This window comes from Cydia strobilella, chromosome 19 (assembly GCF_947568885.1).
Source record: "Cydia strobilella chromosome 19, ilCydStro3.1, whole genome shotgun sequence".
NCBI classification, from domain to species: Eukaryota; Metazoa; Arthropoda; class Insecta; order Lepidoptera; family Tortricidae; genus Cydia; species Cydia strobilella.
Window position 1 is genome coordinate 8,612,903 of NC_086059.1, and position 22,488 is coordinate 8,635,390.

At 35.8% G+C, this 22,488-nt stretch overlaps 1 protein-coding gene across 2 annotated transcripts; it reads right to left on the reverse strand.

Annotated features, from left to right (window-relative positions):
* Positions 1-4,475: 4,475 nt before the first annotated feature.
* Positions 4,476-19,051, reverse strand: LOC134750145 (alpha-tocopherol transfer protein-like). Of its 2 annotated transcripts, XM_063685263.1 has the most exons (8): positions 18,896-19,051; positions 13,558-13,706; positions 11,219-11,378; positions 10,928-10,986; positions 9,284-9,480; positions 7,675-7,785; positions 5,861-5,963; positions 4,477-4,730 (listed from the first exon to the last, which is right to left on the reverse strand). In XM_063685263.1, the coding sequence occupies exons 2-8, from the start codon at positions 13,703-13,705 to the stop codon at positions 4,579-4,581; spliced, it is 930 nt and encodes a 309-aa protein (XP_063541333.1). In that variant the 5' UTR covers position 13,706; positions 18,896-19,051; the 3' UTR covers positions 4,477-4,578. The 2 variants fall into 2 exon arrangements, with proteins under 2 accessions (XP_063541334.1, XP_063541333.1); XM_063685264.1 differs by lacking the exon at positions 18,896-19,051 and having other exon boundaries at positions 4,476-4,730; positions 13,558-13,705.
* Positions 19,052-22,488: the final 3,437 nt, after the last annotated feature.

Sequence of the window (22,488 nt, forward strand, 5' to 3'; positions counted from 1 at the left end):
TGGTATTGTACGGACCCAAACGGCGCACCTCACATAAGAAAGCCGAGTCATCACCATGTTTACCAGTGTAATGTGAGCTTTAAATCCCTGAGAACTATGCGTAATAGGAGAACAATAATTTATTGGTTCGAGCAACTAACTTGACGAGTGGTAAGCGGATCTAGGTCTTTAGAATCATAAACTTCATCAAACTATTGTTAGAATAGTCGTTAAAATTTAAATAAACGGTCGGGTTCTTTTAAACTTTAAAGACTCGTTTTCTCTAGACTGTCATTCATGTCAGTTAAGTAATTTATAAAAAAAAATTAACAATAAAATGTAAACGTTAATTATCGAATCGAATACCAACATTACTTGGACCAATTATCAAGCACAGAGTACCTACCTAATGCTCATTCAAACCGGTACAAACACGGTGTCTGATTAAGAGGGAAATTAGAAGGAAACAGAAGATATGGCGCGCCGCGCGAAACACAAAAGATATGGCCGTCACGCGGGCTATTATCTAAAATGGGGTTGGCCGGTCGAAGTATTTAGCAGATGGCGCCAGCATAGCTTGCCCGTCCATCCCTAGAATAGTGTCAATTTTTTTTATGGAATTTTATGCCCTGGATGCCAGCCCTTTTAGCCAAATGTCATAGAAAAAGGAGCAAGCTATGATGGCGCCATCTATGCAAACCTTTGAAAATTGCCAGCCCCATTATATTGCTATGGTATGCAGGGTAACGATATACAACTGAAAATAAATGACAATTCGACATATTTTCGTGTTGTTTTTCTATAGAGCTAACTTGACCTTCTAAATTTTGGGTGGAGTCGGATCTTGAAAATATTGTCTAGTTTTCGTGTGATTTAATGGCATTCACACTAGATTAAAATGTGTAAAAACTAAATATAAAAATTAAAGTTATACTTTGGTATTATAGATTTGGTGTTCATACACTGATAGTAACGATGACAAAAGCTTGAAGCCCGTCACAGACGGAGCGATAATATATCGGCAGATACCGTAAGGTGCGGCATCTTACGGTATCTTTTACGTACTATTTAACAGAGTCCACACACGAAGCTGTAATAAACAGGGTGGCCAAAAAATATGTGCAACTTTTACTATGGGACCAACCCCGAAATCGCGAAAAAAATTTGGCTGTTTCATACATTTTGGCTGGTCCATTTTCTAAGGTCGGGTACATATTTTTTTTCGCGATTTCGTGGTTGGTCCCATAGTAAAAGTTGCTCAGAATAATCCCAAAACCTCCCTAGCAACGGGAATGCACATATTTTTTGGCCACCCTGTATATTTTGGTATCCTACGATATCTTATCGCAAGGCATCTTAAGATAACTTATTAAGATGTTATAGCTCGGTATATTACGATATATTTTGGTATATTTCGTCTCACTCTCACAATATAGGTGCTAGACAGAGAGCGATTGGTATCGTTATCGTTGGCATGTGTGGTGCTTAGAGTTAAACTAAGAAAAGTCTGCAGATTTTGACAGCATACGCAGTCAACGCAGTGCAGGTGTATTTTAAACGTCAAACTTCTATAAAATAATTTTTTTTATAGCATACGGCCCGCCTGATGGTAAGCAGTTACCGTAGCCTATGGACGCCTACAACACCAGAGATATTACATGCGCGTTGCCGACCCTTCAAAAACCTGTACACTCCTTTTTTTGAAAAACCCCATACTGTAGCCCCTCGGGAAAACCTCGGCAGGGAGATTATGACGTATAAATAACAATAACACATCTCTGCTCTTTTCTTGGTCTAACTCTAGCGATGCTCTAAGATAGCTGTCGGTATCTTACGGTATCTGCCGATATATTATCGCTCAGTCTGTAACGGCCTTTAATCGCGCATCAAACGATTTAAACGTGCAGTCATGCGCATAGGTAACTTTACGTATGAACTTAAAGGCCGCTTGATAGTTCGTGAGCACAATATTAATGGTGTTTGGTACTCAATAAAATTGTGTTTTGTTATAGTGTTATGAGCAACGGCTGGGGGATAACGGCCTCTTTCCTTGGTAGAGAGTGCCTACAATGACGGAGGACCTGGGTTCGAATCCAACGCTGACGTTGCAGTTGGCGTGCAGTCCCAATACAAATTGCAGTCGGGTTGCAGTCCGCCTGTACCGGCCCTGAGTAAAGGATGACTCACGTTAGACCGGGACGTGTCCGGGCCGGAGCTTCCGGCGCTTCGTTTTCTATGGAAGGCATCACGTGATCACCTGTCATGTCATAGAAAAGTAAGCGCCGGAAGCTCCGGTCCGGACACGGCCCGGTCTAACGTGAGTCATCCTTAATGGTTCCGCCATTTAGAACATTTTCCAAATAACGAACAGCGTGGAGCACGTGGAGCGTATAGTTGCCGTTCTCGAGAACGGTACACAACTAAGTATGTGACGCCTATCTAAGTATGTGACGCCTATCTACTGCATAAGTTCGACGGAGCATGCATCATTGACGTAGGCATAACAAAAGAATGTCTTTGTTTTACACTTTTATTTAACTTAACTGCATATAAATTAGACACATTTATTTCCAGTAATAAGATCGGTAACGACATAAGTTATTTTTCCAAAAAATACATGTGTCCTTCTAATCTTATAACTTAAAATGTACCTAAACCGTTGCCTGAAATCTGTTTTTTTTTTTTAAATTGACAACGCAATAAGAGGATACATTAGTGATCGTTTTTCTATACTAACGTTCTCGACATTTTCCTCTCTGGTTTTTTTATGTGAGTTCAATTAACCAGTATCTGTGTTTGCACGTTTTCTAACATAACAATCGTACAAAAACCGGCCAAGTGCGAGTCGAACTCGCGCAAGAAGGTACGATTACAACACCGTCAAACAATCACGTTTGTTGTATGGGAACCTTACTTAAATATTTATTTTATTCTGTTTTTCGTATTTGTTATAGCGGCAACAGAAATACATCATCTGTGAAAATTTCAACTGTGTAGCTATCACGGTTCATGAGATACAGCCTGGTGGCAGACAAACAAACAGACAGACAGCGAAGTCTTAGTAATAGGGTCCCGTTTTCATCCTTTGGGTACGGAACCCTAGAAAACGAATCGTGGATCCATCGATATAAATAGTCTTTCTAACCAAATTTATTGATTTATTTAATTAGCAGATGCATGAGATAGATCCTCAGTCGATTGGTGACATAATCCTTTTAGATAATAGAAATCAATCAATTACCCATAAAAACGTAGTGCCATTTTACTCTTTTGGATACTGACAAACAAAGACTTATTAATTTTATTGATTGACAAGAAATAAAAATATTTATGCGCCATTTTATTCATATTTTTCACAGGTAAACAAAGAGTAGTAATTTTTTATTTATTACCTAAATTATTTATTTTACTTCTTAAGAAGTAAGAGCGTCAATTTATTACATAAATTGCACACAAAATCTACAAATCAATAAAAATGGTACCTGGGTTAAAGAAGTTGCATATTTATAAAGTAAAAATAAACAAATTTTATAATCGATATTTATTATAAATCTGAAAGAGTAAACCTAAAATCAAGTAGGTTACGTATAAGTAAATTATTAAAATAAATGATAACATTATTTTACCCAGTTATAAGTAATAAATGTAAAACAAGGAAATAAAGAAATAATAGCACTTAGAACATTAATATCACGAAATCCAAAATAAAATCATAAACGTAACAGTTATTTAAGCACATAACTTCCCTAAGCCATCGTAAAAAGGTATTCGGGTTATATAAGCACCTATGAAACCTTTTAAAGCAACTGACTTATGTTCAAAATATCCTTCTATTTACCTTAAAATTACAGTCTAAAATCAATATTTAAAACGCCGTGAAAAGATCGTCACAGTCAGCTGTTTGTGTCTAAATTTAGTATACTTAGTTGACTAAATATAATTTGCACCGATTAAGGATGACTCACGTTAGACCGGGCCGTGTCCGGGCCGGAGCTTCCGGCGCTTCGTTTTCTATGGAAAGCATCACGTGATCACCTGTCATCTCATAGAAAAGTAAGCGCCGGAAGCTCCGGCCCGGACACGGCCCGGTCTAACGTGAGTCATCCTTTAGACATACAAGTTGTTTGAAAGATCGGTGCAAATTGTATTTCGTGAACTATATACAAAAAAGTATTTTGGTAAAGACGCAAGCCATAGATTTATTTTGTATAACTTAGATAGTATACTTCCGATAGCACTGCATATATCTAGCCTTAAACATCAATCACCAAATTAACCATTTAAAATCTTGTATAACTTGTGTTTTAAAGGAAATTTACTGCTGAAGCTACATTTGAACGCTTGCATCATTAGGTATCATCGTACGGGCATTTTTCGTCTTAAGGTGTTTATCCCACAAATTATTGACAATCACTGGTTAACAAAAGGCACTCGTTACATTCATCACTAAAACTAGTTTCATTAGGTTTTAAAACCAGCTAGTCTCATGAATACAAGGACAGCTGCTACCCTTAGTTTTTGGCGTTACGCCACCACTTGAATGAGAAAGTCCTTATAGTAATTTAAACTAAACTAAACTGCGTCCAGACGTGAACACATCTAGTCTATAGAGAGCTGTCTAAAGGAGCCATCGATGCCGAAAAGTTCGTCGTAGTTGGTGGGCCGCCCGGGCCGGAGCGCTTCATTGGCCTTCACTGATTCCTGGGCCTTGAACCAGGGGGTGTATTCAATCAGCTTCGCGTGCCACGCTTCTGTAAATTTAATGATTACGTTATAGTATACTCATGATATTTTAGGAGAGTAGCACTTTAACCTTTCATATGCTAAAACCAAAAAAGTTAATTAGTGGAGCTCTACAACTACGACTGAGAAACCCTCGTTTAGGGTAGGCGTTATCTGTCAGTATCTGAGTACTGGAACAAAGGACGTAGCCAAAATGAACGTTATATATAGTCAAATGCCAATGGAATAGTAAAAAGAAAGATCGGGGTGACAGAATAATGTTTTGATTGCAGTTTTCTATAAACGATTTTCGCTTGTCTGGGCCCCCTGTTTTATACGGAATGGAAGAAAATATAATATATAAATATCAAATCGACCCTGTCCCACAGTGAGCTCAATAATGCTGTTATTTAGGGAGGTAGATGATAATGTACAATAGATAGATATAGAAATACTTTAATCCATAAAAAAACTCCATTTATCAGGAATAATACACATACTAATAAATGTCCTTACCGGGATTCAAACACGGGACCTTGAGAAATACCGTTGCCGTTAAAAACCGGCCAAGTGCGAGTCGGATTCGCGTTCCAAGGGTTCCGTATATTGCACAATTTAAACAATGTATTTTTTATGTGAAACGTGAGTGAAATGTCTTTAAAAAACCCGTAGGGGTCAGATCAAGAACTAAGTAATTAAGTCCGCCTCACGCTTGACTGCAATTTCTAATAGGTTTTCCAAAGTTCTATTTTGTTTATTTTTTTCAAAATTTTAGACCCAGTAGTTTCGGAGATAAAGGGGGAATGGTCATTTTTTGCCTATTTTTTTGAATAACTTCTAAATTGTTTATCCTAAAATGATAAAAAATATATATTTGAGATTCTCACAATAAGCTCTTTCATTTGGAATATAACACGATATAGTTTGAAAAACTTTATTTTTAATTTTCTCATTTACCCCCCAAAAGTGGCTCCCATGTTTAAAATTCATTTATTTGCGTTACATGTCCGTCTTTGGGTCACAAACTTACATATGTATACCAAATTTCAACTTAATTGGTCCAGTAGTTTCGGAGAAAATAGGCTGTGACAGACGGACAGACAAACAGACAGACAGACGCACGAGTGATCCTATAATATACTACTAATATATAACTTACTGTTAATATCAGTAAGGGATCCTCCGTTGCCACCATAATCTTCCGGAAGCATCTCCTGTGGGACGTGTTCGTACAGAGTCGAGAAGTCGGTGTGGCAGAAGATCTAGAAATGATTAATAGCTGGGTGAAGTTTTTTAGTGTGTAATTACAATACTTTTGATGAATGTGACCCATTATGACGAAAATATTACGCTATTTAGAGGTTATTGAAGATTCAATAACTAAATAGATACATAAAAATGCATTTTGATTAATTATTTACTTTAAATTGTTGTCTATTATGCTCTTTACTCCATTTCATTTCATGATGAAATAATGATACATAATTACATATTTTATAATAAGCTTAATTTTAAATGAACGCCTGATTGAAAGATAAAACTTGTATGGTTTGTGATATTGCTGTCGAGTGTTAATAAACATTTTATCGGCGCGCTTATTGAAGCGGTTAAAGATAAAGCGGAATCCGTGCGCTAGGTACTTTGCTAATTTCATATATTTAGTATTATTTAAGTAACTATGTTGCTATGCCCTAACGGGTGCATGTTGTAACCTAAGATATAAATAAGACCTACTGTAAACACATGTATTTAATAAATGATATGAATATGAATATTTTTGTACACTAAACCTTAGTAATTTACTTTTTTTTGTGCGTATACTTTGTATAATGTATTCACGAAAACACAGCAACTCCTTGACTATCTACCTACCTACATCTACATGCCTAGTTAGAACGTTAGCGCAACTGTACTGCACATATATATCCATAAAAAAATCTCTTCCTTACGCGAAAGTGAAGGACAAAGAGTATAATAGTATATGTATAGATGTGTATAGTAATGTATATAGTAATGTACATGTATGGCATAATTTCTGGTGGTGACTTCTATCGGTTAAAACTGACGAGGGTCTACCGCGAAAATCGAAAATATCTGCCCCTCTATCGCTCTATCGCTCAATAAGAAAGAAAGCTAAGATAAGAGAGAAAGAGTGATAGAGGCAGATAACGAAATTTAAGTTTTCGATTTCTGTGGTAGGTAGGCCCTATGGTCCTAATCAAATTTTCAGGCATATTGAAATCATAGGCATTTGTATCACCAATGTTCTTAGCTTTCGGTACCAAAAAACACGAAAATGTAAGAACACATACCGGTCAATTTGAACAACTTGATAATTACTAGACACGAGAACAATACGAGATCTAATAAGATAAGATAAGATAAAAAATGTTTTTATTGCACAGAACGAATACAATTGTAGTACATAGTAGGTACATATCACAAATTACAGAAAAGAGTTGGTGCAGAACTGAATTGACATTCGGAGGTTCCAGGAGTCCCCGCACTAGGCTAGGCCTGTATCTGATGTACATTTTTATGTCATGCGAGTTAACTAGAATAATATTTTTTACAATTGAGGACAAAAATGAGATTCAGGTTTATATACCTGGATTAAGAATAGATACGTTATAGTTTAGATCTTAACTAGTTATCTTTTGCAGTTCGATTCGAGAAACCAATTGTGACGCTACAATTATTGTGACGATTTGGGATATCCATTAGATATCCATTGGATGTCTAAGTAATATCTTAAGCAAATCTTAAAGAGATCGTTCAATAGGACATTCGGAAAGCGGAAATGTCAAATTTGGCATGACTTTCTTAAATATCTCGTTATCGTTTCTGTTTCATATCTAGTGGATATCTAGTTGATACGAGTATCTAGATCATTGTTCGAATTGGCCCGAAAAACAGGTTGCTTGCCTTGACGTTTTACTTTCTTAAAGGTTTAAAATGTAGTTCTTTTCTTACTCGTTTCCTGATTTTCTCCTTGAGGAAAGGCTTCACGAAGTTGATGATTTTGTCGATGAGTGGCGACGCGTTTACTACGTGAACCTCCTTCAGCTTTACAGGGTATGCTTCCTGAAATATAACAAAAATTCTTTGTTTAATCATTATTGTGGTTTGGTATTTTTACTGTCGTACTGTTTAACTTGTTTCATTATTTTTACATATTTTTTGAAAAACTCAGGCGTCAGAAATTCAGAATTGATTAACCAATTGCAGGACGACGTTGCAATTGGCGTGCAGTTCCCATACTCATACTCATACTCACACTCATTTATTCATACAAATTGCAGTCGGGTTGCAGTCCGTCTGTATCGGCCCTAAGGCTCATTGGGTGAAATATGATACGATTTCGTGGGTGAATGTAATGCTATAGGCTCAATGAAAGTAGACGCTTTGAGAGCCAAAAGGTATAACATGTCTTTCTCAAACATGTAAATACAAATTAAAAATAAGTCTTCGTAGTCATAACAAATTAAAAAGAAAACTATGTTTTAGAAAAAACAACTAACATTCATCTATGTGTAACTTATAGAGTCACGCATTAAGGATGACTCACGTTAGACCGGGCCATAACCGGGCCGGAGCTTCCGGCGCGTCGTTTTCTATGGAAAGCATCACGTGATCACCTGTCATGTCATAGAAAAGTAAGCGCCGGAAGCTCCGGCCCGGACACGGCCCGGCCTAACGTGAGTCATCCTTTACTCAACATTGACCAAAACTATTATAAATTGCAACATATACCTTTAAATAGCATTTTTTACCATTCACGTCTAAATGACCATCATAATGATGTGTAATCTTAATACACATTTGTGTGTCACCTTGAAACTTACTCTTAAGTACAGGTTTCACAACCAAGGCCAAGGTGTCATTTAAGAGTTGCACATGGGCACTTTTCTCACTTTTGTTTACCTTGGAATTATTATGTCAAGGTTGATATTGTTCTCTTATGATGTGTGTTATGGTTCTAATGGGAATTGCGTTTTTCGGTTTTGTAACTTGTACCTAATAGGTACAACTTGTAAAAATCTACTTACTAAATACAAAGGGCAATTGAGAAGTGATAAAAAGATTGCATGAGCAATAAAATATAAATAATTGGCACCGATTCCCCGAACATCTTGTATGGCAAATCGGCGCATTTTTTTTTCTTATAAAACAATTGATATAGCATTGAAAGATAAGGTTAAGTATGTTTTATATCCCCTTTCTTAATTAAAATCATTTATTATGCCATAAATTGGCCATATGCCATATGCCATACCTATCTACATTTAGGGCCACTAAGCGCCACTTGCACCATTCATTTAAACGGTTTAAGGGATTAAGCGGTTAAATCGTTAACCCAGTGTCAAATTGTACTGGTAACCAGTGTAACTCCAGATTTAACCGGTTAACCCCAGGTTAGTGGGATGGTGCAAGTGGCGCTTAGACAAAAAATCGTTGCAAACGCTTGTTTCCTTACTGGAGAAAGTCACGATGGAAGACCCCCTACATATAATGGTCTAGTAGGTGCATACCCATGGAAGTAATCCTTCCAGATTAGCTAATATCGGTACATGATATTTACCTGCACACAAATCAAGAACTTTTTCACAGCAGTGGGCGATATCTTGGCCAAGTGGCTCGGAGCCACGACAGAAGCGTCAAGAATGTAGACATCTCCTCCAACTCCCTCTATCTCCTCTTTCAGTCGCACGTCGCCGATCATCATGGCCATTTTGAACGCGTCGATCAGTTGATGGGTGTCAACGTTCTTGTCTATTCCTGGAAATGTACGCGTCTTTTAAGAACAATATAAGAAAATTAACTTTACCTACCGAATATGTAACTAGGTCAAAGGTAACCTTACGCGTTTACGTCACTGCTTCTTAGTCAACTGTATTACTATGGATATAATGATTGACATCTTTCCTATACCCGTACCATGAGTTAATGACAGTGTCAACACCGACATATACGCCAACGTCTATATATTTTACTTTCTATACATCTCGCTCGCACTAATATGTTAGTACGAGCGAGATGCATATAAATTAAGTTACCTACGTTCACGCTAGCGTTTACGTCACAGGGCGGACGTGGCGGACACCCTATAGGTACATAGATTAGTATATGCTATTTGACGCTATACATCCAAAATCACTTGCGTTTCTATGTGTGAACGGCACTTCTGTACACGCGGCATGCGTCATTGTATGTGTAAGTTGCTTAAAAACAGTACTAAGCGGTCGGCAAAAGGTCGACAATCTGCTGTCGCGGGGCGAGGTAATTCAAATCGGGGCGGGGCGGTGCGTGGCCGTTCTGTATGATAATACTATTACTTATTCTGCGTTTACGTATCTGTGCCAAACTGGTGCTAGCCAATGTATTTACAGTATCAATCAAAATATTCAAGATATTGGCACGTAAAGTATAGCGGCTAAGTTTGCTAAAACAAAAGAAGTCATTTAAGAAACGCAGATTCAACCCACTCAAAAATATGCGCTATCGCAAGTATCGCAACATCTATAAAAACGTTTCACCTTGACTAGCTCGTAGTTTGACGTCACACAAGTTTAAAAAAAACCGGTCAAGTGCGAGTTCGTTCGTAAATCGGGCACCGAGGGTTCCGTACAAACTTTCAATTATCTCAATGTAACTATAAGCAGAACAGACTTTTGATTTTGACATGAGCATAATTGTGTACAGCGCCATCTATCGGAAAATTGCCTAACTAATTTGCGCGACATGTATGTTGGTTTTTTAAGGGTAATTCTTTATTATGTGAACCGATTTCAACTATTTTTATTTTATTAGTGGTTTTAGTGTCATAGAAATTTCAAGTATAAATGCTCTTTCACTTGACCTAGTATCATGATTGAAATTTTGCCCTCACTTAATATTGGTCATTTTCCATAGTTGATAAAAATTAAATGAAAAATTCGATGTGTGTTTGGGTTAGCGTTCTTAGTAACTATTCCAAATTTGCAATCGATAGATTAAGTAGTTCTCGAACTATTTAGCGATGTGACAGACGGATGGACAGACAGACGGACAGAGTCGCACCATAAGGGTTCCTTCTGTACCTTTTTGGTACGGAACTTTAAAAATGATTGTCAATGGCAATGGCCCTATCTTTGTCATAAACGATGAAACTGGATAACTACGTAAATTAAGTAAACATTTTTTTTTGTTAAAATTATTTGTGTTGTTCAAATTTGTTGAAACTAACCCCTGCAGATAGTGACACGTCGACCGTTGGGGGTCAGGCCTGGCAGCGGTGGTCCTTGACTGAAACGCGAATAATAAACCTGATTATACAGGGTGGCCAACTTGGAGGTATACAATTTTTTTTGACGCCGGTAAATATGACAGTTGTTGCATGAAAATTACTTAATGTAGATACAGCAAATTGGTTATGGAGCGTTTTACGACGGAACAACGTGTTTTAATTATTGAAACGGGGAGACCAGTGCCCAGCAGTAGGACCTAGGTAGGCTAATAAAAATGAATGGATACTCACGCTCTGTTAGCCAGATCCACCAACTCCGGCCGGCACATGTCGCGATTGCAGAAGTACTCGGGGCACGCGGCACGCATGGTAAAGTACATGTCCAGCTTACGCTTGGTCTTCTCCAGTGAGTAGCTGCAGCCGCGAAGGAAGTTACGGAGGCATTGCTCGTCTGGAATGTTGGCATGTCAATTAAGAATCTGCGCTAAGCTGACAGTATCAGGAGGGCCAATAAATGTAGTTTCTATACAACAGAATATTTGTCGAAACACCTGACAAGCCGACAGCATAAGGGAAAAATTCTAAGATATCAGGGAAATAACCCTTTTGCTACTTCTTCCTCTATAGCTGCCATCTGCCACCAGTAAATTGACACTTATCACAAAAGTAGCGATAACTTCTGTCAATATTTTGTTTCGATTTGGGTTTCACGATTTTAACATTTAACTATGCATTTAAATGAGCTTGGGTACGGTGACAGCTGTCATCTCCATACAATTTATAACATTAAAACGCAAAATATATATTGAGATGACAACTGCCACCGTACCCAAGTTATGTGAAAAATACTATGGTTCTAGGAAAAAATTAGCCGAAAGAATGGAAATGGCTGATTAGTTAGATAACAAACTGTGCAAAGCGATAACGATAACAGTTTTAGATCGATGAGCAATGTTGCTGCAAACTGATGCATTGCCACTAAAAACTATTTGTAAGCACTTTAGTTACAGCACAGATAGATATAACTCCGTAATAGATGGATACAGTCTAAACGTGCCTCGAAAATCACGAAAATTTGATTCTCGATCAGATGGCCTCACTAGTTTTGACCTACACTCGTATAGAGGGCGTTGACTGTTTAGTTTGTTATTTATAATTTTAACGCATACCAGTGAAAGAACATGGGTCAAAATCATATAAAAATAATTAATGCAAATAAAAAAATCATTTATCCATATTTAAATGCATTTTATCGTATTTTTATAAATATTTATTTTTAGTTTTAAAGTGTGTCGACAGACGGCAGTGAATTTACTGGGGTTACAAAATTTACTATGACAGTACCGCTCTAGTATAAGTTACTCTATGGTTACAGCTTTTCGAAATTATTAATTACTCGGTTAAATTAACCGGTTAACCCCAGGTAAGTGGGATGGTGCAAGAGGCGCTTATAAACTTTAAAATGATTGTTTGAAAGTTATTATTAATTTACTGTAAGTACCATTAACTTTATATATAGTAAAGTAGTAAAGTTGAAATTTAGTCGAACAATTCAGTATAAATATGAGTTGACTATAAAATATGGACCAGGTCTGAACATAAAACTTGATCTGATACTTTTTTACAAGTATAACTCGAAGTTACAGCAATCATAATTAGCATCGTTATCGTTGCCTTGTTATTAGATGTAAAGATATAACCTGTAAAGTCATGTCATAGATGAGTTCAAAGTACCTATCCGGTTTTTCAAGTATGTATATGGAAAAATTCATGGAAATTCATGGACATTATTTCATTACATTCTTACATAAGTATCATCTACTCATAGTTAAATACCTTGTTTTAAGTTAGAATAAATCCTTACACGTAACTTATACACGTTGCAGTAGAATCTAAAGTGAATGGTTAAGAGATTGGGCCCTAAAATATCATCATTAAAATGAAAATTGTATGCCAAAAACAAAAATTATATCAATTTAAAATTGTTTTCGCAACGTTTACGTCATCTCACCATTTCCACTATCACAAAATATGAATTTGATCCGTAATTAGAAATTTTTTTTAGAGGTACTGTATCGTTACAATACGTAACCATTTTATACGTCATAATATCATGAAATCATTATCATTGGCACTACCAGAAGTGCATTAAGAATAAAGCAATACCTACATTTCAACTGCGTCATTTCTTAACCGATGAGGAAATTATTATTTTTTAATTGAAAGTATATTTTTGCAGATCGGTCCCATTTTTAACAAAACCTGTTCTAAATATAAGACCCATAAGGAATCGAGGGAACTCCTCAAATCCTAGTTATGCGTAGTGACGTTTGTATTTTCATCGGCAAGTGAAGCATTTTAGGTAAGGTGGGGTAAGACTAACATAGTTTATTTTGCTCGGGGCAAGACAAACAGTACCGTAAAACCTCCCAACTATAGTCTATAAGCTCCCAAGTATGGTCCAAATTTAATTCTAATATCTTCGTTCAGGTCTGAATTTTATTTGAGTTTTTAAGTTGTAAGGCAAAATAGTTTTATAACGAGGTTTCTATACAAGTGATAGTCTTACCCCACCTTACATTACATTAGAATAAGTGATATAATGATTGATCATGGATGTACCAACTCACCAAACTCATCCGGCAGGTGCGGCTGCTTTCTCAGCCACTCCTTGATGATTTCGAGATCGCGGTCCTTCGTGTTCTGATCTTCATTCAGCTCGATTCTGGTCTTCTTCCACAGTTCACCCGTGGGCTGAACTAAAGTGGCTGCCGTCATTCTGATAAAATGTTAATTTTTGGTAATTAATAATTATATTATTTTATTTTTGGGTTTATCTAAATATTTATAATATATGTAAAATCTAAATCTAAGTATTTATATAAGATCCTTTGGAGTTAAAACTCTAGGTCCATGGGGTCCCAGCGCGCACAAGTTGTTTGCAGAAATCGCGAATCGTCTGGTTGACGTAACTAGTGCCTGGTTCCTCGCACAGCATTGCGATACAGCGAGGAAATGCCGCCAGCATCCTTGGTACAATGCCTCAAGGGCCTATTTTAGATTTAAGCTAGTTATTAATTTCGTTTACGTAGTACCACTGTATATATCTTGTATGTAAATAAAGAGTATTTATATTAGATGATCACCGCCTGAATATTAGTTGGCATATTCAAAACTTTAAGCGCCACTTGCACCATCCCACTAACCCGGGGTTAACCCGTTAAACCGTTAACTCAGTATCAAATTGGTGGTCAACTGGTAACCATGGTAACTCCAGGTTTAATCGGTTAACCCCTACGAGTGGCCCTACGAGTGTAGGGTACAGATTTCGCTTGGTCGAGTCGGTTAGTCCCCTTCATCTAGCAATGCCCCGAGTGCATCACCTTTGATAAAGATAATGCAATTTTATTAATTAGAAGGCGATCATTAAATTGCAAATCAGGACACAGATTAAACGAAGGACAGTTTTACCTATTAGTGTCTAGAATCGATAATTTTGTTGTTCGTTAAAAGTTATAAATAAGTTTTGAAAATGTTACCTACGCAGAACTTATCTTGTTTTTATTGGTTCTCGATATAAATATTTAACAGTATAATTGGGTTTATCAGGTATAATTGGTCGGTCGGCACAAAGATTTGAAAACGTCGACGTCGTCGTAGATTTGAAGTACGAGTAAAGAAAGTTTAAAGAGGATATCCTGTGAATACTTGTAGGTATAGGTATGTGACTTTATGTATGTATGTATGTGTATGTATGTCTGTACCTAACATTTCCTGTAAAGTGTTGATAATTGTTTTAAAACTTGATAAGATCTTCAGTTATTATTGCTGTGTACATAGAGTGACGTAGGTTTTCAGTGTCACGTTCGGACATTGTATACTTACACACAATATTATAAGAGTATACGCTTAGAATAGATACGAGTCAAGGTTTCTTTATTTTTCTATGAGATAAGAATATTTTTCTAAACCTCACTCTCATGAAAATATATTATTTTGGTCATAATGTAAATTTTTAAATTTAGGCGACAGTGAGACTTGCAATTGTAGCAAAGAAGATGAAATCTCCAATTTGTTTTTGTTTTCAGTAAGAATGCAAAGCGCGACAAAAACGTCTCCGTTTCAGCTTGGTCAAAATACGAGTATGTCTGGCTGTTCTTCTCTATTGGTTGCATGTCTCAACCTATTCGATCTAGACATCTAGACAAATTAAATTTGAAATTATTATGAACACTACACCGATTTTTATAGAATAAAGTTCGGCTGTGTCATTATTACCTAAACGTCAAATTCTCATAGAAATTTTACATTAATTGACATTGCCATAACTTGTTTTTGGAAATGCCATGAAGAGTTAGCTTGGTTCGACTCTATTTAATTAATCATGTAATGGATAAAGGAGGCCAAGGAGGATATCAGCCTGTCAGTTAGAACAAAAATTTGTCAGTTCCGAACAACTGAAAGGATCGTCCGGCAGACTAATAGTCAGTGGGCCCCTTAAGGCCTGGATTCTGTTTTACGTTTAAAATGAGAACAGTTTCAAGAAATCCCCTAACATGAGTAAAAAAAAATTATGATTGTCCGATGATTATCATTTAGTAAACAGGTACTTCCCCGGTATCGCTAAAATATAAAAAAATAAAAGTTAATATAGGCATGAACCTTAAGTAAACACACTTATATTTGTTTGTGTGTACAGTTCGCAATAACGCATAGAATAAAATTAATTGTGTATATTTTTAACTTATTTGTTCTTAACACTAGTGCCATTTATACCTATTATTAAGCGAACAGGATTATTCAACTTACTTAACCTATTTTAAAATAATTTAAATATGAGGCGAGGTGAGTGAAATCGGCCCTTATTTCTCATGAGTATAACGTTCAGTAGTGTTCATATTTAAACTATTTATAGATTTATCTATGTACTTAAAGCATTTCGCCATATTAGAATGTTGCTCAAATTTCCAAGTCGCTGGTTCGAAATGAAATGCCGGTTCCTGGGCTATGTAGGTCGAGGATATATCTTGTTTGAGATTTAATTTGCTTATTCTGAGGTCAGAAAAAACCGCATCTACTTACACCAATACGAAAGAACTGATAAGTTTTAATATTGCCTCTTTCATTAATAATAAACGCATTATGATTTAGAAAATATTGCTTTTTTTTAAGTTCCACAAACACCAGAAAGTATTAATCATAATGCGATTTTTAATGTAATCTTTTTTGTTTATAAGCAAATAATATATATTAATAATATTAAGGTGTCAACAATAGGTTTGTAGGTATGTCGAAGACCTTGAAAGTATATCGAGTACATTTGGTAATCATCTAAGCTAAATTCTGCATCTACTAAGCATCAACAAAGTGCGGCAGGACCACTATCGACGACGTCATATGTCCGCAGGAGTATTATATTTATTGCGTCGCTTCCACACACTACAAGTCGGTACCGAGATGACTTAATAATCTTTTATTAATATTTTATAGTGTTGTGTAAACTTTATACAATCCTGTAACTTTAAGAAAAAAAGTGACTTATGTCAGTGTCACAAGAACTCCAGAAGTCAAAAAATAAATGTGCTTAAATATTAATTTTATTGAATAAGTAATTACTACAACAAATAGTAAAAATACTCTTGCCAGGTGAATAACGAATTTTGATTAAAGTGACACCTGGAAATTTTGAAACTAGAGTTCTAAATAAAATGAGACAATGTTGGATATTCCGTGAAAATTTGAAATTTGTGACGTTTTTTCAATAAAAGATTGAATGCGAAACCTCTGAAGAACTCAAAGGAGACAGCAGCGGTATGTTTTTACATTTTGTCTTCGCACAAGTAGGTAACAATCAATCAACGAATCGTTTATTGCACCATGGCAAAAACATGAGTTGTTACATTATTTATACAAGTACCTCATGGACCCTAAAAAGGTATGACAAACATTTCCTTATACTAAGATTTATAAATTGTTTACATATCTCGTGTAATAAAGCACAAAAAGTAGCATCGATAACAAAGCTATCTGCGAAGAAATCATTAATCTTTTTGCGTATGTTATATAAATCCCTTTCCTTTCTTTATATAGTCTGGAATATGATTGTAGCATTTAGCTGCTGCATATAGAGGGCTTTTCCTATATAGGTACAGTGGAATCAGTTTATTATGACTCCGCTTATACTGACCAACCTATGACGTAATTACTGTGCGAAGTTTGGTTTTCATATAAAATTCTTTGTGACAAATTCGGATAAGATGGCTTCGCTTATAGTGACAAATCGCTAACCATGACCTATAAATCCTATTTCCTTGAAATTATGTCCGGTGATACTGACACATTTGCTGGTTTTCGTGGCCGTCCGTCCCCACGTTTTTTCCTGCGAGGACGTTTGGTGCGTGCGTTGCGTGTAAGTTGTTTTAGTTTTGATTCCCAGTGAAGTTGATAGTACAAGGTTAATAAAACTCATCTTTCACAAAGGAATTTGAGATAAATTTGGAAAAATTTACAAATATAAGAAGTTAATCAACTATGTTTTATATGACATCCGCTTAGTATGACGTGTTTGTCACTTCCCTTCGATATTATTATATGCGGATTCTACTGTACTTGTTCTTTGGGAAAAAATCTTGTTTGTATAAATCGAGGTTTCTAGTTTAGATGGCAATTATGTACTTAGTCAAAATACATATATAGTAAAAAAATCAAATTTTTCTACATGCTTTTTATATTTTAATATAGTTCATCTAATTTTCGATATTTGGCAAGGTTTTCAAACAACTTATTAGTTGTTTTTAGTTGTTTCTAGTTAAAACAGTTGTTGAGCTATCACTGGGAATGACAAATAATATCAAGCTATTTTTCCGAGTGTGTACTTCCGAAATACCATTTTTTTTTCTCAATAGCATCCTTTTCCGAAAGCATTTCTACCCATTCGCATATTTTCCCATTAATTTTATTTTCCAGTAGCTTATTTTCCTGTTACGTTTTCTAACCATTCGCATATTTTCCCATTTTTATTATTTTACATGCAGTAGCTTATTTTCCTGTTACGTTTTCTAACCATTCGCATAATTTAGATATGTATTCTATTATAATGTACGAGACACTAATTAGAAAATAACTTCTTTTTGTAAATCTGTATCGTACAATTAAATAAGTCGGTTCTGGCGCACTGTTTTGCTCGCCGTTCACCTAACACACTCCTCCTCGCTTCGCTCGTCGTCGCACCTATCTATTTTTTGTCTTCCGTCATTGTAAACAAATGAAATATATAGCAGGAAATTATGCGAATGGTTAGAAAACCTAACAGGAAAATAAGCTATTGGAAAAAAAAATATGGGAAAATATGCGAATGGTTAGAAAACGTAACAGGAACACACCTGGAACGTTGAGACACAGGGAAACCTACTTTGAGAGCCAGGAACCAATGTTAAGTAATAATTTAAAGTTGCAATAAAGATTAAAGGAAAATAAGCTACTGGAAAATAAAATTAATGGGAAAATATGCGAATGGTTAGAAATGCTTTCGGGAAAGGAAGCTAAGTATTGAGAAAAAATTAAATGGTAAAAACTGCGAATGGCAAAAATCGCGATCCGGAAAAAACGATTTCCGGAAGAGGGAGTACACTCTCATTTCTCCATCACAATAATAACAGCATTAATGAAAAACATTTCACTGATTTAAACTTTTCACGATTTTTACTCATTATTATTCACAACGACGGGACTTAATCGCGTAAAATAAGTTTTAATATTACCTCCGACGTTTCGAGGACGGCGTTGTCGTCGTTGTGAATAATAATGAAAAACATTTCATTCATAAATAAATTTTCCTCTTGCTCAACCTTGTATTGAGTCGGTATTGTTTTTCCGATCATTACAGTTTTCTCACACAACCCGATATTAAATTTCCTTTTTTATTCAACTACAAAATTTAAGAAACATATAAGGATAAACTTGACTTACTTTTAACCGGTCGTCCTTGCACTTAAAAGTTATTGCGAAAGTTCAAGTTTGTGTGAACCTGAGACGTGCGCCTGCCACCGTCGATCGAGACGTACTGAGTGAACCGGCAAGCGTGCTAAACTCTTGTGTTGGGCAACAGATTGAGCCAAATGAACTATGCCAGTGTTTAGTCACTGGAAGCAAGGGTGCATTTATAATAGAGATAATACAACTTTTGAGATTTTATTACAAAACCTTAATACATACTCGAGTGACGTTTTCAGGACATTTTTCATTACAGCGGCAGTTAAGCCTTAGGGGGCTTTGTTCGTTGTCATTATTATTAGAATGTATATATAGGTACTTTTTGTTAATAAATAAATGAAGAAAAAAAAAAGGAATTTAGGCTTTTTGAATCTGATATTACTCTTACAGCGCACGATACTTAGTTACTTACTGCCTGCTACAAATTAATCGGACTGAGATAATATCAAATTAAACTGAATATATATATTTTTTAATTTAATGAGCTTTTGTATTTGTCGTGAGAACTAAAATAATAATGAATATACCTACTTAACTTTTAATCACCGTATTCTCGTCCCATTAAAAAGGTTGAATGACCATCTCTATTGGTATTAAAATTAAGAGACGGAGAAGACTAAATACTTAGTAGAGGGGGTGTAAGTTACATTATAAAATTACTTTTTTTTTCTCTAACAATAATGCATTGTAAAAAAAACTGTAATAGATGTCATATATTAAAGAAAAAGTGACGAAGCCCTCCATATAGTAGTGTGACTACTTTAAAAAAACACAAATCAAAATATTTAATAAAATAATTTGATTTGTTCCCAAACTTGTTAATAATGCATTGTGTTAGAAAACTTACGAACTAATTACATACATGCTTATAACTTAATAACTTAAACTTAATAACTTAAATTACTGTTGCAATAGACTAATTACATACATGCTTATAACTTAATAACTTAAACTTAATAACTTAAATTACTGTTGCAATAGACATGCTTGGATAGGAGATGAAGTAAAAGTGTGTATCGAAAATAAACACATGTTTTGACACAGTAACTTGTTGATTTATTTTGACTGTTATTTCCAACATGTGGACGCAGCTTAACACTGCATCCGCAGGTGGCTGCCTGGCAGGCCTTGCGGATTGCGACACCGCGAGAAAAATGCGCGAAACTCGACTGGTACTACTAGTACCGTACTACTGAGACCGAGCTCTAAAAGGGATATACTTACCTTACCTTGTCATTTACTTACTTACTTACTTACTCCGTTGGCTCAGCGACCCAAAATGAGACTTGGCCTCCGACACAAGACAGCGCCACTTTTCTCGATCCTGTGCGACCTCTCGCCAATTGGTGCCTCGAAGCTAGCGCAGATCCGCCTCCACCCTGTCACACCAGCGATACCTGGGGCGTCCAATAGGACCTACCTTGCCATTACCTTGTTATTTAAGTGCTTGATTTTTTTTAAAATCTATTGATCTATTTTATTTACATTTTATAAATAAATATTTAAAACTAAAGTTTAATTAGTGTCCAGTAATGTCCCGTAATCTACAATCTTCATGGCATTGTTTGGTAGGTAATGCAATATTGATATAATTAATTTACTTATAATTGTGCATATTGCTAATGCGGTTCGTGACGTCTTCAACAATAATATTAATAAAATTTTGTATGTCTTTTATTTTGTTTTGTATATTTTGTTATACACAAATGTTAGACTTTAACTCTATCTGATTTTACTTAGTTTTTGATAAAAATGTTGTCGGGTTTGATTCAATGCTCGTCTGGCAGAACTCACGGTTGATTATTTTAGCTAAATTTCTATATAAATTATATTCTCTTATCGGCTCTTTCCTGCGAAAGCTATTGTTAACCGCTATCTTGATAATATTGAACGTGGGGTAGGCTGGTTTGATAACAACATCATTCGTAGGTGTGTTTATCATTATATCGCCTCACCTCTTTTATCGTGTTGTTTTTTGTTTTTGTTTAGCGTTATCTTGACTTTTCGGCACTGCGGCTCGCTAAAGGATATTGGGGTCTGCTTTAGAAACTTCTTCCCAAGTTATTACGGACATCGCTGCCATTTGATCTTCCATCCCAGACGAAAAAAGGCATTGTTTGATTTAGTCCGGTTTCCTCGCGACGTTTTCTTTCGTTGAACTATATAGCTAATTTTTAAATGACTTTTTTTATCATACAGAACGATTTCTAAGAGTAAGCGCAAGCACTGCACTTTTTCTGATAATTTTTAGACGGTCCCCTTTAAATGGCTCAGTAGGTACGGATATGATACGAAGTGTGATGTAATGACAGTGTCTGTCTCTTACATTACACTCTGCAGGGTGCGCGACAGCCGCCACAGTCTCCAGCCTCCAAAGTATGGACCATGTAGTCTGAAGTTTTAGCATTTTATTTTATTTATAATTTATTTTTAATTAATTGCGTGGTGTCAAAAATTGATAAACCCATAATACGCCTGCTGGAGTTTGCTGAACACACTTTAGGAGTAGCGGCTCTTAACTATATTATTTTTTCTTTTTCTAGTTTCTAGATAAACCGTCATGAATATTTAAAAATAGGAAAGGTGCCTGGCTGTGGGTCACCAAACAGTAACTATATGAAATAAAAAATACAGGTATTTTCACTTCTTGCTATAGTCATCAGCAGCAGAGGACCAAAAGTCCGAACCTAATAATTTAAAACATATTTTCAATATTAAAATATTTCGTAAACTCTAAGTTACGTATTCTATTCTAATTCATCCACGCTCCATTTAACCGTGCAATAGGACGACCTGCATCATCCGGTAACGGTTGCGACGAAGTGTTTCCAATCATTGGTTAATTGTGTGCAAATTGCTACTACAATTGAATTTAGTAACTTAATTGTAATATGGCGGGAAAGAGGGGAGGTATTTGCCCATCAGCATTTGGATTTGCCGGGGCCACACTAACGAGAAACGGCGGGAAATGCCGTTGATTATCGCGATATTCCGTGTGGCCGTATGAAAAACGTCGAATTAACGCGATAATTAACGCGTTTCGGAACGCTGGCGTTGCTCTTAAATTATTTTAACCATACACCGTACCGTACGTAAAATCAGTGAACATATGAAAGCATACCTTTACCGGTCACACGTGGCGTCCTTATTAAGGTCAATTTTAGGACCACTTCTTTTTCATATATACATAAACAGCATCTGCGAAATTGTACTAAAAGGGGATATGGTATACGCAAATGATACTAGTATCTTTTACTTTGGGAACTCTATCTAATTTCTAACGATTTTTTTTAACAAGTGGTTTCATAATAATTTACTTACAATAAATGTCGCAGAAACTGAAAACAAAAAAATTGCCCAGCACCCATCCCCAATAATAAATTCTTTGTCAAGTGGGTGTTCTTTTTACTTTTGGGTTCTATTTTGTAGTTTTTCGTTGTTTTTAGCAGAACTGAAAACTATAAATCCTGGCAACATACTTATGACATATATTATGAAGAATTTAAAGATGAATATTTTGTTCTTTGTCCGTTTTGTTGTAACTTCCTACGATTGCTTTTTTCCGGTTG